General features: G+C 37.4%; 1 protein-coding gene across 7 annotated transcripts in view; it reads left to right on the forward strand.

Annotated features, from left to right (window-relative positions):
- The window catches only part of LOC139479305 (sodium channel protein 1 brain-like), a 79,141-nt gene that overhangs the window by 45,245 nt on the left and 15,512 nt on the right, over positions 1–18,384 (forward strand). For all 7 annotated transcript variants that reach the window (XM_071262193.1, XM_071262175.1, XM_071262170.1 and 4 more), the window contains 11 exons: positions 6,719–6,815; positions 8,369–8,616; positions 9,249–9,419; positions 9,923–10,113; positions 10,585–10,738; positions 11,470–11,710; positions 12,060–12,175; positions 12,912–13,105; positions 15,316–15,448; positions 15,950–16,123; positions 18,111–18,233. In XM_071262193.1, coding sequence (XP_071118294.1) covers positions 6,719–6,815; positions 8,369–8,616; positions 9,249–9,419; positions 9,923–10,113; positions 10,585–10,738; positions 11,470–11,710; positions 12,060–12,175; positions 12,912–13,105; positions 15,316–15,448; positions 15,950–16,123; positions 18,111–18,233 — 1,842 coding nt within the window. The remainder of the gene's footprint in view (positions 1–6,718; positions 6,816–8,368; positions 8,617–9,248; positions 9,420–9,922; positions 10,114–10,584; positions 10,739–11,469; positions 11,711–12,059; positions 12,176–12,911; positions 13,106–15,315; positions 15,449–15,949; positions 16,124–18,110; positions 18,234–18,384) is intronic.

The raw sequence follows: 18,384 nt of genomic DNA on the forward strand, positions 1-18,384 counted from the left end.
TAAATAGAAATAGTTTAATACTTCATCATAAGGTCTTAATACTTCATCATAAGGTCTTAATACTGCATCATAAGGTCTTATACTTCATTATAAGGACTTAATACTTCATCATAAGGTCTTAATACTGCATCATAAGGTCTTATACTTCATTATAAGGACTTAATACTTCATCATAAGGTCTTAATACTGTATCATAAGGTCTTATACTTCATTATAAGGACTTAATACTTCATCATAAGGTCTTTATACTGCATCATGAACATCATGAAAAGAATTTAACATTTAAATTTCTAAATGGAAACTAAAAGAGAAAATCCTATTTAATTTAGTATTGCAATATCTATACTGAATGATAGTTTGTTATTCAGATCCATATAAGAACTTTTTAGCACTCTAATTATGTATGGTGGTAATTCTATCTTTGTTCATAAATATGTAAGTAGGTGAAACATTGATGCCTCCACCACCTCTTTCGCTGTAGTCTTAATATCACGACAGGGTCACCAGAAATGGGCTTTACACATTGTTCCCATGTCGGGAATCGAACCCAGGTCTTTGTTGTGACGAGCGTAAACCATAAGGAAGATATATATAGAATAACAAAAGCTAATAAATGACTTTTGAGGTCTAATGTCAAATGAAGGCAGCACTAATAAATAGTCAAACTTAACATTTTTAAACCATCTGATGACAGATAATTAAATCAATTTGTCAAACAATATGTATCAACACAGAATGAAGAGTATTATGCATGTATTGTTGAAATTCATAGTACTTAAGAAAAACATTTCCATGTTTTTAAAAGTTTCACAGATTTAACAAAATTTAGGCATTTTTTAATATATAGTTACACACAATTGATACAAATATATATAGGAGAAGATCTTATAGATATAATGGTACACTGCAGATATCACAATGATATACAATGATCAGGAAAGCTAACCGGTGATTGGATTTTGAACGTGGTGGCTGCATGCCTGAAGTCAATGAATGTGTTCTAGAAAGCATGGACAGTAGCTGTATTCATGATAAAATACATGCAAATGAGGAAGAAACATAGTCATTTAGTCGACTAATTAACCGAAAGAGTTTTGTGCAAATTGCAGGGATTTTTGAAAGTGAGTACACCTCTGTGTTGCTTTGTTGGTTGTGTTCGTTGTGTGTCATTTGGCATGTAGTATAGTCTCCACTATATCTGTTGCACTACACAACATCCAACTCTCATTTCACTTTTTCACAGAACATTATTATTTAAATGCAGTCAATACAGTCAATTGTCAATTTTGAATTCTTTCTTTTTCAACTTGACAAAGCCTTAATGCACACAGTAATATGTTAATTTTATTTTGAGTTTAATAAATCTACTGGGCATATATACAGCTCAAAAGAAGTTAAAGAACACCCAATTCTTTCATATTTAGTAATATAAAAGAATCAGGTGTTCTTTAACTTCTTTTGAGTAATATATATATTCTTTTTATTATCTGAGCTATGTATTCATCGTATAAACAGATATTGTTGTGAGCATATGCACAAAAACATTCCCATGCATTAATGTTACTATTTTTTGTAGTGAGATGTGTTTTAAACTTTATACTTAACAGCAACATATATATGACATAAAACACAATTGATTTCTTTGACAACCATATATTTATACATGGCTGTGTCTTACCAAAAATATGTATTTTATATCTTGTCAGTGCTGTATTTAGTAACCATGAATGCATCTTCTTTCCCTCTATCTATTTTCTTCTATAATATTTTTGAATATATTAACTGCATATAAACTAACAAGTTTGAGTTTCCAGTTACCATGATTATGTAGCTGTTGTGTTGGAAGGTTGTGTCTATAACATTCTCCTTTCAGAGTTTTTGGGGGTGCACATGGGCTAGTTGTCTCAGGCACTAACTGCAATGTGTGTGAAGAGTAGTGTCCCTTTGCCATACCAGGAACAGCTGATAATGGATTTCAAATCATTGATGCAGCCTAGTGATGATACTTGGTTTTTCAGCAACATAACACGGATTTATCTAGGATTCCAAACCCTTGGCAGGCAAATTGAGGGAAAATGTAATATTGTTGACACTTTGGTTTATAAAAACAAGTTCTTATTTTGTTAATTTGTGAGTTATTTTAACATTGCAGTCAATAATACATTAATCTGACGAGCCATGATACAACTAATATAGACAGTTTAAGGGGGTATTTTACACTCACTCACTCACTCACTCACTCACTCACTCACTCACTTACAGTTTGGTCATGGTTCAAAGCTCTACATCATCTATATCTATAGGGTTCACATTTCAGTGAACCTAACTGTCTTTTCCTGTGGATCAACAATCTCAAGTTACCCGCCCTTGATTTTCATTAGCCAATCTGATTTGCTACGGTACTCAGTGTAACGGACCAATCAAAATATGAGTTACAATCCAGCCTTAACATTGGGTTGGTGATATAAAAAACATGGCAGTCAGTCCCATTCATTATGATAGAATTTGCAAGAAATTCAACTTTGAAAAAATGATTGACATACAAAAGGAAGCCTTAAAAAATCAGTTTGATGGAAAGGATGTCTTTATGTCCATTAAATTTAGCGTTGGCAAGTTCTAGTTCCTTTTTCCTTACCTCAACGTTTCATTGGTCGGTAAAATGTTGATGAAAATCAAAGGCGGGTATTTTGAGATCACGAGAACCAAGGGAATGGATCCAGGAGGAGTGTAGGTCCACCGAACTAAGCCCCCGGGAGATATAGAGGATGAAAGCTATAAGGTCAAAATGAATAAGTTGTTAGATATTTATCAAATTCCTCATAGGCTCATTTAAGTTGTTTTAAATTTCTTTCTGTGAAATTGAGCCTACCATTTCTGAACAAGTCATCTTTAGGTTACAGAGGCAGGGCTGACAAATGGCTATCAGGATTCATTAAGACAATGGAGACATGAGGGAGTTAAGATCTCATTATCAATTTATCATGGCTTACGTTACACATAGAGTCAACTTCTGAGGCAACGAACACCAAGGGACCTGTTCATTGTATCCAAAGTTGGTGGTTCATCTGGGCACTGGCACCAAGGGTAGAGAATAGCTAGGCCACAATAAATTAGTTATTAGTTTAAGGTGGGCGGGAGGCATTATATTAGTTATAGTTGTGAGCAAACTGTTCAAGGCATCTGTGTACATCAACTACAAATACTAGAAATCTAGATTTGCTAACTATTAAAAGCTTGCATGGGCTGTATTGGATATATTTCTTTCAGTGTCTGTATGACAGTAATCTAGACTTGCTAACTGTCATAGACTTGCATGGGCTGTATAGGATATATTTCTTTCAGGGCCTAAATGAAAGACTAAGCGATATATCTGTAGTTGAAGAAGTAGGGGTGTAATCAGTGTTCCAAATAAAGACAAAGAGTGTAATGGGGTCCTTGTCATAACCCTACTGATAAAACTGAAAAATTGGGGGCACTCCTAGATTCAACTACTGTTGCAGGAAAACCTTCAAAGACCTTTTGGACCCTATTTAATTTCGAACACTGTGTAATGGTTGTTGAATTATCAATGCATCACAATTGTCCCATGCCTCAATGGCAATACATGCATGACAAGTTAAAATATCAATAGTTGACAACACAAGCTACACTATCCATAGTGTTGATTAATATGTAACACAATCAATGGAATACTGTTAATCATTCATTTACATTTGTTTTGATTCTAACTATGCCTTGCTCAAAGATACATGTGGATGTATTCATTCATAAATCAATATCAGACTACGTGGTACATCCTAAAGTCTCCAATTTAACTTCCCAAGAAATATGCTGAATGTAGGATGGATGTGTTGGTATTTCATGTTAAATATTGTATTTAACGTAATATGCACCCCGCTCTAATAAGCACCCACGGTGATATTGCTAATATATTGGCAAGTGAACAATCCAAATTAGCACCCCTTCCGATTGATCAATGTAAACAAGACTTAAATATATTCCTGTTTAATACGCACTTGTGTGTTATATGCACCCTTAATTATGGGCAATTAAATTCTGGAAAAATATATCTGTCGTATATAAACATTTCGGGCTGACAGCAAAAACCAAGAAATTAACAATCTTTCAACTCGTGTTTTTTGTCAAAATAATATTCTAATAAGAGCCCCCTATTTCTTATTTTGAGAGTGCCCTGGGCGCTTATTATGTAGAATACGGTAATGCAGATATGTAAACCATTTTGAAACATTGTTTGCAAACAATAGCCGATAACCCACAAGGTTACTTGTCTCTTCTTATGTTGTTCCGAGAGCAATACAAACAAAGGATAAATAAGCAAATGGAAATAGTTTTTCACACTTTAGGATATTTACTGACTGAAAGTTATAAATTTCATGACATATGTTTATCTGAATGTGTCAAAAATAGATGAAAACATATGCATTGTTTATTGGACAGTGTAAATTGTAGTGACGAGGTACAAGGGCGTTCGCAAGAAATTCTGGGTTAGGTAGTGTTCTGCAACGTGATTGGCTTCATATGACCAATTGCTTTTATTTTTGAGAAACCCATGAAAACGAGTATCAGGGCAATTGGGGATCTGAATCCACAATCAAAAGTTTCTGGTGTGACACAGTGAATTTACAACTTGGACACACACACACACACACACACACACACACACACACACACACAGAGCTATTTAAATATTTTTCAAGGAATTCAAGTTTTTGATACATCACTAAGGAATGAAAAGCTGCTGGTCATAAAGAAGTGATAATTCTGATAGCCAATACAAGTTATCACATTCCATGGCATAGGAAGCATCAGTGTTTATAAGTATTTGTTTTCTCAACTGTTGCAGATCAATAATGGTATTCCCTAGATAGGCATTGTTCCGTGGGAGGGATTAGTAGTGTAAACTCACTCTTTGGAACGGGCAAATTTACACTCATATGATCTCTGTGATGTCTTTGTGAGTATTTGAACTACACCCTCAACAAACAGGCATCGGTCACACCATGTACATATATGGGCCAGGTGGATTCAATTAGATACTGAATTATGAAGACTTGCTGTCCTTGCCATTTTATGTACACACACACAATCAATACTCAGTCAGAGTACCAGAGTGCAATATGCTTTAGTAGATAAAGTGTCTCTTGGGGTTCATGGGCACAAGGTGCAAACTATGCGTTCATTTATTCATTTTTAAAGATTCAATATTGAAATACAACTAGGCTGTGTATATTGCACGTAGTTATGTAGGTGTGTTTTTTGTAAAGAAATAATATTTTATCGGTATTAGAATAGCTGTGTTGCTGTGTCAGCTAAAATGACATGACAAACATAACATACAACCTATGATGTTGTAAGTCGGGTTCTGGGTCGGGATGTTCTATAGCTTCATTAATATTTCATTTACTTCTTAAAATATTTTTAATCAAACAATGCTATTGGTTAGCCAGTATTGTTGAAAAATTATTTTTTTATAGTAAGTCTACATTCTTGGAATCATTTGAATGACTTCATTAGAAGTGAAGTTAAGTAGACCAAATAATTTCTTGTTTTACGTGTTATGTAGGCCAGTAATGGAGATATGGCACTACTCCCAATCGACTTTGATGAATTAATTATTTTTGACTGATGAATAATGCTGTATCTTTGCAATGGGATAGTGTAGCCTTTAGACATAGGGAAATCCTAGTGCCACACATTGGACTAACTGATACTGATGAGGCCATTGTTGGCACAGGAAGTGTCTGCAATAAGCACTGGCCTGTAGGCCTGTTTCAGGGAGATCTTGTGTCTGGCTGTAGTTTCAAATTTGAATGGGTCCTTATGGCCTGCAGTACATTTACATGTCTATTTATTTGTCACACTAAAGTAAAGCTGGGCCTGCAACTTCTGAAGTGTGTGGGTTCTGATGGCAGCCTGGCAATTTTTTATGTTTCAAACACTGGGAACAGGTACAACGAAACTTTAACTCAGTGGAAAGTTTCATACAATGCATCTTATATATTAGGTCCCATTATTCCCTCACAAAACTTGACAAAAATATGGATTTACTTTGGAGTTCTTAGGATTTCCTTTTGAAACATTTGTTAAAAGACAAATGTCCCCAATAGACTTATTGATGTCCCTCCTTGAAATGGAAGAGCCTCAGAATGGTTTACAAGTAGAAGAACCCTGTGGAATTCTGGGTTAAAATAGAGGCCCATGTTGTAAGAGGCAGCCATATGGATGGGGTGGTCAGGCTTGGTGACTTGGTTGATAGAGTGTCATCATACCCTGATGGAGTGGATCGTTGCTCAAAATAACAATCACTTGATAGTCTGGTCCAGATTTGGTTATTCACAGGCCATTGTCACACAGCTGGAATATTACTGAATGTGGCATTAAACAAATGCAAACAAAACAAGTAGAAGATAAAGAGAGTTTTGGAGATCAGTTAACTGATAAAAGTCATACAGGATAGGATAAGGGGTAAATATTTCACATTTGTTAATACTTCATATGCATTAAGTGAGGATGATACACTGAAATATTATGGAAATGCAATTCATATGGCATTATTTCAGTGATAATTTAGATGTGTATGATGTCCAAGTTCTGAAATATGTATTCCACTTCTTTTCAGAGTGAATAGTGAATTGAGATCGGATATTGTACAGAAACCTGCCTGTTTGTGTTGTAACAGTATTGTTTTGTTATCTAGGTGTCTTCATCAGGTGTGATTTTGGAGAGAGAGTCCACAGTCAGTGAGCTAAACAGCCTTGAAGAGAACAAGGAGACAAGTGTTGTTATCATCAAAGGTACTTATTCCCAATAATAATCCTAATAACCTATATAAAATTTAAAACAAAACACAAGACTTAATACTTTCTCCAAAATATGGTGGTGCATGGTCCTGTGCACAGTGCACAGGTGACAAGTCAGGTGAACTTAAGCAGTGTTGGTCGTGGAGAGTCCTCGGATGGGTGACCGTCATCATCATCATCATCATCATCATCATCATCATCATCATCAAGGATTCATGACAATAAGTGAATCTTCATTCTCCCTGATTATAAGAATGTTACATGGAGAAAGTATTCATTGTTGTGTTTTGTTTCAAATTTTATAATACTTGTGTTAGGTAAAATGGGTGTGGTAGACTGGTACAGATACAACATAGAGTATGTGGTCTCTGAAATATATACACAACTGCAAAATAAGCCAGTAAGAAGGAAGAAAAGCAAAATTTCATGAGCTCTAGAGTAATCTAGAGTATTTTACTGCCAGTTTGTTGAAGTATGTCAACCTTTTAAATATCCACATTGAAATTAATGCCTCAACTGTCAGCAAGCATTGTCACATATGTGAAATAATGTCCTCCTCACTACCCTGTAAAGGAGCTTCATGTAACTGAATACCCGTAATTGAGGTGTTTAAATTGTGGTGGTATTTTTTTCCCCGGAACCTGATGCACATGTTAATGAGGACCTGGAGTCTTGGAACATGAGTAGGGGGATTTGGAGACCAACACAGATTGTTTAAATTACCAGACAGATTATTATCTCAAGTGCCCAAATGACAAATTATGTCAGCATAATATGTGTAGCTGAAAAAAAATGAACACCTGTTTGGATGGTCTTTAAGATCGAAGAACATGTAGATCTACAGTTTATCAGCATTGTTAGTTACGGTAACTTCTTGTGACTGGTTGCTTCTTTTGAGAAGCTATACAGGTAACACAACAAAGGTGAAATATAAAACTGGAATACACATGTCAAGTAGCTGTGTAGTAGAGCATGAGCAGTGACCAACGTCGGCTCGATATCATGACACACCTGCCAGGTCATGCATTGAGAACCTGGTCCCCATTTCAATCAGCTGTGTGGGGTAGTACACATATTCTGCCCTATCGCAGGAAGGAAAAAGAGGAAAACAATCTTATAGAGTTCTGCTGTTCCAATTTTTTTTTCATAAAAGCCCTGTTGATCCTGTACCCATTATTCCTAAAACCCTACAGCCTGGAAGGTTGCTATGAGGAATGCTTATGTACATGTACATGCACATAAAACAGACGTTACTCAGTAAATTATTAATCCTGACAATTTCACTTGGAACAATAATCTTCGGATTAAAGAAGGTTCCAAGTCAGTGAACAACAAACTTCTTGTTAACTGTCACTTTCATAATCTGGAGTTCTCTATAAACAAGCATGAGATATTGGCTGGAAGAGAGAGCAGAAATAGTATGTTTCTCTCAAGAGTACTGCAATATTTTCAGTGATATATGCTTAGAATGCAGTGTATAGTTTCAGGTTAAGTGAAATCATTGTTACAGTCTTTAGGTATATAGTTTTCCCTTGGTTAACTTTCAGCGGATGAAGACCCTGACATTGTTCCCGGCCCAAACGAACTTGTGGACAGAAACTGTAAATGTTGCCATAGCTGCTGCAAGTGTTTCATCCCCCTGCTCCGTGCTGAGGGCATGGTGTACGCCTTCATCAGTGACCCTCTCTTTGACCTGTTCATCACCATCAGTATCGTCCTCAACACCATCATCATGGCCCTGGAACAGCATGGGCAGTCAGAACAGATGAACGTCCTTATCAAAGTTGCAAACTATGTGAGTCTTTTTTAACTATTTGTATGATTACTTATTTTCAATGGGCCAATGACTCGATGTTGCAAGAATTTCAAGCAGTACGTGTTTGTGTTCTGTTCAAATACCCTGTGGGGATACTGGGTTAGAACTGGTCGTCAGCAAGCTCTGCTTGTTGTACAAGGCGACTTTATGGATTAGGTTCACACCATTGCAAGTCTCACCCCCTACCAGAACAGGTGAGACAGGACACACTGTTACCTGCACTACATCATTGGGCCATGAGCATAGAATTGGTCTTCATCAACCCATGCATGTCATAAGTGGCAACTAACTGGATTGGCTTGTCAGGCTTGCTGACTGGGTTGATGCATGCCATTGTATCCCAATCCAAAGGCTGCACACTTAAACTTGCACTTTCTGGATCTTGGACAACTAATTCCTATTTGGTTGATGTTTTTAATTGTATCCTGACATAGTGTGACATTGTTAATGATATCAGTCCCTGGTTTGTCTGGACTGGGTTTGATTTTTTACAGCTGGAATATTTGAGTTTGGCATTATACAGCAAACAAACAATCAATAATTTGTCCAGAACATGAATAAGAGGCTATCTGTTTTTGTGGTCCAATATAAGTAAGTATTTGTCGTTTCAGGTGTTTACTGCAGTCTTCATTTTTGAGGCAGTTTTGAAACTGTTTGCTCTCAACAAGTATTACTTCAAGAGTGGCTGGAATATCTTTGATCTGATCATTGTGGTCGCCAGTATCATAGATTTAGGATTTGAAGAAGTAGATGGTCTCTCTGTCTTTAGGACCTTCAGATTGGTAAGTTTTACAAATGCTTGTTAATTATATTTAGTAAGACGGATAGGGCTGTGTGCGATACATATTGTGATATATTGGGAGCTAAAGTGTTTGACACTGATTGACACTGATTGTACATGCAGATCCTATTTACTACATACTGAAGTGAATATCATTCAGCATGGTCAGTCGCCAACATTTTGCCAAGATGTATACAGGGCGAATACAAATGTGAGAGAAAAATCAGTTCTGCATTTCCACAATTTGTGAATGAATTTCTGTGTAGATTTTTGGTTAAATGATACAAATAATGACGAACCTTGTTTCGTTTGTTTTACCCAATATTACCAATATATTGCAATACGTATCATATGACAAGCATCTTGAAGTATACTGGTAATACTGTGCAATCCTAAAGACAAACATTTACAAGTTTTATACAATAATTCATTGTATAAGAGCCAGACAAATTATCATATTTTGGTATTTCTGTTAAATTTGTGTGTGCTTTTGTATTTCTACAGCTCAGGGTGTTCAAGCTTGCACAGTCCTGGCCAACAATGCGAATATTGCTGTCAATCATCTTGAGCACTCTGGGTGCCCTTGGAAACCTAACAATTGTGCTGGCTATCATTATCTACATCTTTGCTGTAACTGGACTGCAGCTGTTTATGTCAACCTACACCCCAGAAAAGTTTGCCCCAGACCCTCCACCGTGAGACATGTTATAACTTTACTGCATGAACTTTCCAGGGCAGAATAGGTCCTTGTACTCCATGCTTGGATCAACTGTGTGACCTGTCTGATTATGGGTCATCACCTATATGGATAGTTGCTCATGCTATCAATCACTTGGATGTCTGATTCAGACTCTATGGTTGATGTGAATACACTGGTTTTTAGTTAATTTGTGTAATTATCTAGTGTAAATAAAACATTCATTCACTCGCTCAGCCACTCGTATTATATCTAATTACTATGTAGACTTTGAGATCACTCAACTGTGAATGTGCCTTAAACACAGCTGTCAAATCGTCTATTTCAATCAGAGGTTATTGTGATTTGCTACCTCTGATTGACCAATCAGAATCAAGTAATTTCAAAATTGATTGTAGAATGTGTTTGAATCATTTGATCAATAAAAGAGTAGTGTGTATGCAGTATCTAAAGCATGTTTCTTTTCTAGGAGATGGAATTTTAACAACATTCAACATGCTCTGATGATGATATTCCGAGTGCTGTGTGGAGAATGGATTGAGCCGCTGTGGGCCTGCATGAAAGCCAACAATGAACTCTGCATGGTTGTCTTCCTGCCTGCGCTCGTGCTCGGCTACTTCATCGTAAGTTAGAAAGGGGAAAAATGCCTGTACAGCACAATACTGAATACCAAAATACCTCTCAATACAACGTAAACACGAGGAAGATTGTCTCCAGATTGTAGCTTCACATCAAATTCATGCTAAACACTTGAATTCTCACAGAGCAAATAACCTAATGCGGAACGCTTAAACCCCCATGTAACCTGAGTTTTATGTTTAATCTTTGACATTGTAAAAGAATTCAAACAAATTCAAAATTGGAAGAAAACAGCTGTTCGATTGAGCTGAAGTTACCTTGCGCTATGTCACGTGACTTCCATTGACTCGGAAAAAGTGTGCTGCTATTTGCTTGGAAGCAGGGCATAAGGGATTTATTCTGCCCCTTAAATCCATGTGCAGCCTGACTTGCGCATGGCGGGGTATAAGAAATTCGCTGAGAAATTTATTCCCCTCCAAGGTGGGATACACATGGTTTTTTTATCAAGATCACGTGGACCAATCAGATCTCATCATTCTGACATGGAGGTATGATAAGACCCTTAGCTTGTAAAATCCAGTACACTCTGCTAGTGACACATGTAACAAATTTTATTCTAGCCCCTAGATTTAGTTATGTAAGTGTGAACAAGGTCAGTTGTGACATGCAAGTGACGTCACATTAAGCATATGACATAATAATATTCCTATGGGATGGTCACCTGGCCAGTCAGATAGATAGATTCTTTGACATGTAATCATACTTGATCTTCCAGGTCCTGAATCTGTTTTTGGCTCTGTTACTGAATGCGTTTGCTACTGACTCAATTCGCAAACACAAAGAAACAAACCAGGAGGAATCCCGGCTGAAGCTGGCTTGGGAAAGAATCCGAGGTCTTTGTTGTTGCTGCCTGGGAAAGAATATAAATGCCATAGAACCCAAGAAGAATGGCAAGGCATCAGGGGAAGATTCCACGAATGTAATAGACATTGATGAAAATGGAAAGGAGATTAAAAGTGAGTACTAGATTATAATTCTGTATGCTGGAGTACACTAAAACTAGTAGCATGAACACACTTTATGACAGGAAATAAAAACATTTTCAGGAAAGGTGTGTTCTGTGCCAAAAACATTTGAATCTCCTTGACCAAACTTGTCTTTTGGCATCAATTTCAGTCGATTTTAGTGTTCATATATATTGAGCACGATGAGCAGACCTTACTAGACCAAACCACATCTTACCAGACCAGATTTCGAACTAGTGGCTATAGTCACAGACTATGATCTTAATGCACAGGTGAGTGAAAGCCAAGGATATTCTTTTTTGTACCTTCTGGTGATCATTAGACCCTTGTTATTTTTCAGATGCTGATGCTGATGCTGATACTGATGCCAAACCTTCTACCAATGGAGTTAGTACTAAATCTGAAGATACAAAGAAAACCCAGTCAAATGGTTCTGTCAAAAGCCAACATGTAAAGGTATAAGATTCTTGATATAACAAACAGACACATATACAACAAATATGCTTGGAGGTGAGGTGAGGTGAAATGGTGTTTAACGTCGCGTCCAAGATTTTGCACTTATATAGCGACGTGCATGTACGTGTGTGTGTGGCTGCTTGTGCTAGTCCTGACTGATGCCGATTTATAGTGCTAGCTCACTGAGATACCATGCCACAGTTTAACATGAATACCCCACTCAGACACAGTATACTGACTCCGAGCCGACCAGTCCTTGTTTTATCCCCTTAATGCCGAGCGCCAGACAGGGTAACAACAAATACCATCTTTTAACGTCTTTTGGTATGACGCGGCCGGGGGTTTGAAACCCCGGAGCTTCTGCTCTCCGGGCGGACGCTCTGCTACTAGACCATGGAGGCGCTAATAAATATGCATGGAAAGTGCTATGTTGTGTTATCTGGTGAATCAGTGCAAGTAGAAGCTTCCTATTTTGTCTTGGGTATGGTTTTAAGCCACTTTTAGCAATATCCCAGCAATGTCAAATCAGGGCACACAGAAATTGATTTCACACATTGAACCTAGGCCTTCGGTGTTAGGAGTGAATGCTTTACCCACAAGGCTACTCTACTCCCACATATTTCTTTTAACTGTTTAGGTATGTATTTACAGTACATTGTAATCCTAACATAAAAACCTTAACATTACAGCTGAGTGAAAGTTGATAATTCCATGGTGCCTGTGTCTTATTTGTCAGGAGGCCCAGGCAGCATTTGATACCTCGCAAAAGAGGGCTCAGTTTTCAAGCTTTGAGGAGGCTCGCCAAGCAGAGGCTGAAAGGAAGAAGAATGGTGTAGATGAAGATGGCCTTGCTCTTGGAGATACTGCATCCTCACTAAAGAAGAATGAAGTTGTAGTGTTCAACTGCATGCCCAAAATCCTTGCAAAAAGGTGGGTTAATAAGGAATAGGGCCTATACACTTACATGTTCATTATACTTATGAGAAGTATTAATAGATTATTATTTTAATCTATACATGAAATAATTAAATTTCAACCAAAATGGGGTGAAGTTAGGATAAGATATATGGATGAAAAATTTCTTTATTGCAATTAGAAGCAACATTTTGGTGTAGGTTCTAACACCATTATCAAGGAAGTGATGAACAGAGTATGGTCACAAGCATATATACAGGTATGAGCTGGTGTTATACAGTTGAGTAGATTGGCATGTAGTTACAATGATGTGGACAAGCCTGTTATTTACACAAACTGGTGATATAAGGTAAACATCGTAACAGGTGAAGTCAGTAGTATGAACAATAGGATAATAACTGATCGGAGTCTTTGATGAGTTGATGGTACGCAGGGGGTATATAATAGCCTTGATCACCATTGATTTATGGTTTGTGTCTTTGATGCTGATGACTTCTTGGAGTATTCTGATTTTGAAGTCTTTGAGTTTGGCGCTAAGGGCTTTGATTTTGTCCCTCTGGATGCTGTGGGTTGTCATGGATATGGTCTGAGAGAATCAATTTTGGAAACTGAGATTGATGTTCTGTAATTTCGGGTTTTGAGGGGCCTTGAAGTTTTGCCAATGTAAGTTTGTCCACAATTACACGGAATGTGGTACACTGCTCATGATGGTTCTTGCTGTTGGCTCGATGGTGGTCTTCCTGTGGCTTCCTGGAGCTTGTTGTTATTGTCTTTCTGTACAAGTACATCAAGGAAGGGTAGAAGGCAATTGGATTCTTCTTCCATGGTGAACTGCATTCGTGGGTTTGGTGGTCCAGTAGGGCTCTGTTGGGATGTAGGATGACAAAGGTGTCATCTACTTTGTGGAACCAGCAGAGGGGTGGGTGTTATGGGGGATGTTTCTAGGGCTTTTTCTTCTAGGTTGGTTATAAAGATCTCTGTGATTATGGTTGATAGTGGGGATCCATAACAGTGTAAGAACTTACACCAAAACATCAGGGATCGCTCCGAGTTGTAATAAAGAAGTTGTTCATCCATATATCTTATCCTTACTTGATACTCCAACTTGTAAATTCCTTTCAAAGAAGTTACAACATGGGGTTGTTTCTGATGAGTTCTGTATGAATAGTTGTTTAGGGTAAAAATTAGTTTAGGATGAAAGTAAAAATGTGAGTTATTCAATTGCTACTTATAGTCAAAATGCACTTGTGCTATCACGTATCACCTATTATGTTTCCTTGTTGTCCAATACTGTTCCCAGACCAAACATTTTTTCTTATGAAGGGTATGGAAGAAGAAAGTTTGGATTAATATATATTTTGTTACTTTTCCACAATAGTACATTTTTTATAAGCATGAACGAATGAACAGTTAGAAATATATACTGTGTACTAAATGGTTAGCGTGTGGCTCGTGAAGGTTTGGAGGACTAGTGAAATGAATAAGGACACTAGCTCACAGAAATCTAGATTTTATCCCCCTTGTTTTCCAAACTGTTCTCAGCTAGCTGTTCAGTTATGAGTTATTAAATCAGTATTTCTGTAGCTGAGGATATTGGTCAAATGCAAGATACAAGAAGCTTTCTTTAACATCAGATATTTTAGTACAAACAACATTCGCTAAGAAGTTATATTTACGACAAAACAGAAATAAAACATGGAAGAGAATGTACACACAGAACATGAATTAATGGAAAGATGAGGAGAAAGGTAACTGAAGATGGATAGCAGTGGTAGAAACTAACATTTTTTGTCCACTAATCCTTATAATGATAACATATAGCAAAACCCTTAAAAATGGCTAATTTCTACTTTTCCTTATGATACCTTTACTTTTGGGCAGTATGGCAAGGACTACAGGACTAGTGCCAATTTCTAACCCTGGATAGGAGATACAAATACAAAAAAAATACAAGAACTGATGGGTTCACAGCTGAGTCATCGGCATACTGATCAAGTGCATGTGGGACCGTCTGCAGAACTCTACATAAGATAGTCTTACAGAATTTATTAGGCTGTTCCAGACCTGAGCAGCCTCATATGCAAAAGAGTTAAGAATTTTGTTGTATTAACCTTGGGTAATTCAGCCAGGAACTCTTGCCTGAGGGATAAGGGGATGTTTTAATTTTAATTAAATATTTTATAAATATATGAAAGAAGCTTACACAAATTGTTTCCTCCCTGCAGGATGCCGTGGTTGTCAAAGTACGATCAGCCATCACGGTGGTACAGCATGAGGAGGTGTTTAATAAAGGTGGCCGACAACAAGATATTTGAGACAGCTGTTCTGCTCGTCATCTTTGCAAGTAGCGTTACTCTGGTGAGTGTCCAACGTGGTTAAAACTGGTGCATCTTTATCAATGCATCAATATTTCATATCATTTTCTAGACTCACTTCAGTATTTAATGCTAAATTTGCTCTCTTTATAGAAAGTGTTAATTATTCAGCATCCAATGTCATGTCATAAATTTAGTGTCTAAATATTGATGATGGGTATTCTGAAAGTCTTGTAGTAACCATCCATATAGTATTTTGGTGTTGTTAGATATACTTTTTATTTTACAATTTCAAAACATACAGTTTTTTATCTGTCTGGAGAAGCAAAATAGTGAGTGAGTTAAAATTTAACGTCACATCAGCATTATTTCATCCCTAAACCGATGAGAAGCCAAATAATGTTGTTTTTACAAACATTATTTTTCATGACATCCAACGTGTCCACACAACAATTCTTGTTCTTTCTGCAAGACCTTAGGCAATTGATCTGTCCCTCAGTATCATTTGGACTCATTTTTCAACGTGTGTTTGATCTTATTTCAGGCGTTTGAGGATGTGACTCTTGATGAAAAGCCTTCATTGAAGTTGGCGCTGTATTACTTGAACATCATCTTCTGTATTCTCTTCTCGGTGGAAATGTTGATAAAGATGTTCGGCTACGGCTTGCACAAGTATTTCACAAGTTTTTGGACCATATTGGACTTCTGCATTGTGCTGGTAAGGGTATGCTTATATAGTCATAGCATTAGTGGTGTGTTGTTGTATCATGATGTAAAAGCATGGTGGATATCTATCTGCAGTCGTATTTGTTATCAAATCTGGATCATCAGCGGTAGAAACTAACATTTTTGGTCCACTAGTCCTTATAATGATAATATATAGCAAAACCCCTAAAATGACAAATATCTACTAGTCCTTATGATACCTTAACTATTGGGCAGATTTGCAAGGACTAAATTTCTAACCCTCATCATCATCATCATCATAATACCATGCTTGTGGTTTTGACACAGGTCCATCCATGGTAAGACCCAGAATATGTAGAGGGTGTCCTGGAAAATGATAAATACAAAATTCTTTGGAATAGGCCCATTTACAGCCTCAAGCGTCTACAGGCCAACAAACCTGATCTTGTCTTTTGGATAAATCCGATGAAATCATTTATATCATTGAATTTTCTGTCCCTTTTGACTCTAATGTGATTGACAAGATTGAGGAAAAACATGGCAAATATGTAGACCTCGCTTGCATCCCAAGCACCAAGTTGTCCGACTCCCCATTGTTCTTGGTGGCTTAGGTTTTGTACCTCCCAATTTGTTGACTGACATCGGGAGAGTACCCGGGTTTGCTACCAGGAATACAGCCCTTCTGACAATCCAAGTAATGCAAAAGGCTGCAGTGTTGGGGAGTTTTCACATTCTCCGAAAAGTTCTTGGTGGGTTCAACTAGGCAACTCTTCCTGGGAGAAGTCCCATTTGCTGTCTGGGCTGCGTGTTGAGGGGGCAAGGATCCTGAGCTGATGATGAGCCTAACCAGCCTGACTGTGCCAGGATCACCTGTTGTAATACTCATTTATCGCTCATAGCGCATCAATGTTAGCGAATCAGAATTACGTAACCAGTTATGTAATTAGTCTACCGGTATGCGTATGAATATCTTCCCGTGCTTGCACTTCTACCTGTAACATCATGAAATCATCCAAGTAAACCAAGTCGCCCTAAAAGGTGTTTGTCTGCTATTACCTGAAGTCCGGATTCAACAGTATGTGTAGCATGGTTCTACAACATCACCCAAACCCTCTTTGCTGCATTTTTTATTTTAATCTGTACTTAATAGCAACAACAACAATAATAAGTCCATGTATAATGCGCCAGATTCCATTCACCAATGTTTATGGTGCTACATATGTTGAAGCAGATTATGCTACAGCAAGGAAAAAGTCAATGGCTGGGGGTGAGGGTTGTTGAATTTAGACTAAATAGTACTGTTTGAAAAGGTAGGTCCAAAGATGTGCCTTGAATGATGGGAGTGATGGTGAGAGCTTAGTAGACTGATTGATTGATTAATTGTCAAAGAAACCCAATGGCAAGGGATATTGCTCCTAATATTAATCACGTTTGTTTCTGGTTCAGACTCGATTAGTTACATGCCATCATGATATTGCTGGAATACTGCGAGTGTGGTGTTGAATGAAAATAACAAAAAAAAAAAAAAAAAATTAACCTTGTGAACTATTTGCAAATTCTTAAAAACAAAATGTATACAAGAAATTAATTATGTGTGGCCTTATTAGATTATTTTGCAACATGCTTGCCTATTATTAACTCACGAGTGGCCCAGTCGTCTAAGATGCCGCGATTCGCTGTGCAGAGTTGCGTCCCTTGGGCACGCCAGAAACCTATGATTATGGGTTTGAATCCCGGTTTACCCCGATTATGTTTCTAGGTTTGTCAGCACCATACCCATGCTCATGGGTTTCACCGAAGTGGTAAACGTCTAAGACCTGCATCACTTCGGGCTTTCTCCCACATTAAGCTGACACACCTTGATTTAACTGGAATACTGTTAAAAGCGGTGTTAAACCCAACACACTCACTCACTCACTCACTTTGTATATGATTTCTATCATGTACCACTGTTATTGTGTTTTTGAAGTCATGAAATGTCATTTTATCTTCTATCCTAAATATGTTTCTCCTTTCAGATATCAATCGTCAGCTTGATAGCCGAGTCTCTGGGAGTATCAAATATTGCAGCTTTTAGATCACTGAGAACCTTACGAGCCATCCGACCTCTCCGAGCCATCTCTCGCTGGCAGGGAATGAAGGTAGCTTTAGTCCCATCAGCTGACAATATTCCTTCATTATTCATTAATTTCTTCTTTATCCTTTGGTCTTTGTTTTATTACTTGCTCTACAGTTATTTTTCTCCAAAGCCATAGGGTTGGTGTTTGAAATACAAGATAGACAAGTAGTATT

This window comes from Haliotis cracherodii, unplaced genomic scaffold, assembly GCF_022045235.1.
Source record: "Haliotis cracherodii isolate W230 unplaced genomic scaffold, xgHalCrac1.p SCAF_1, whole genome shotgun sequence".
Classification (NCBI taxonomy): Eukaryota; Metazoa; Mollusca; class Gastropoda; order Lepetellida; family Haliotidae; genus Haliotis; species Haliotis cracherodii.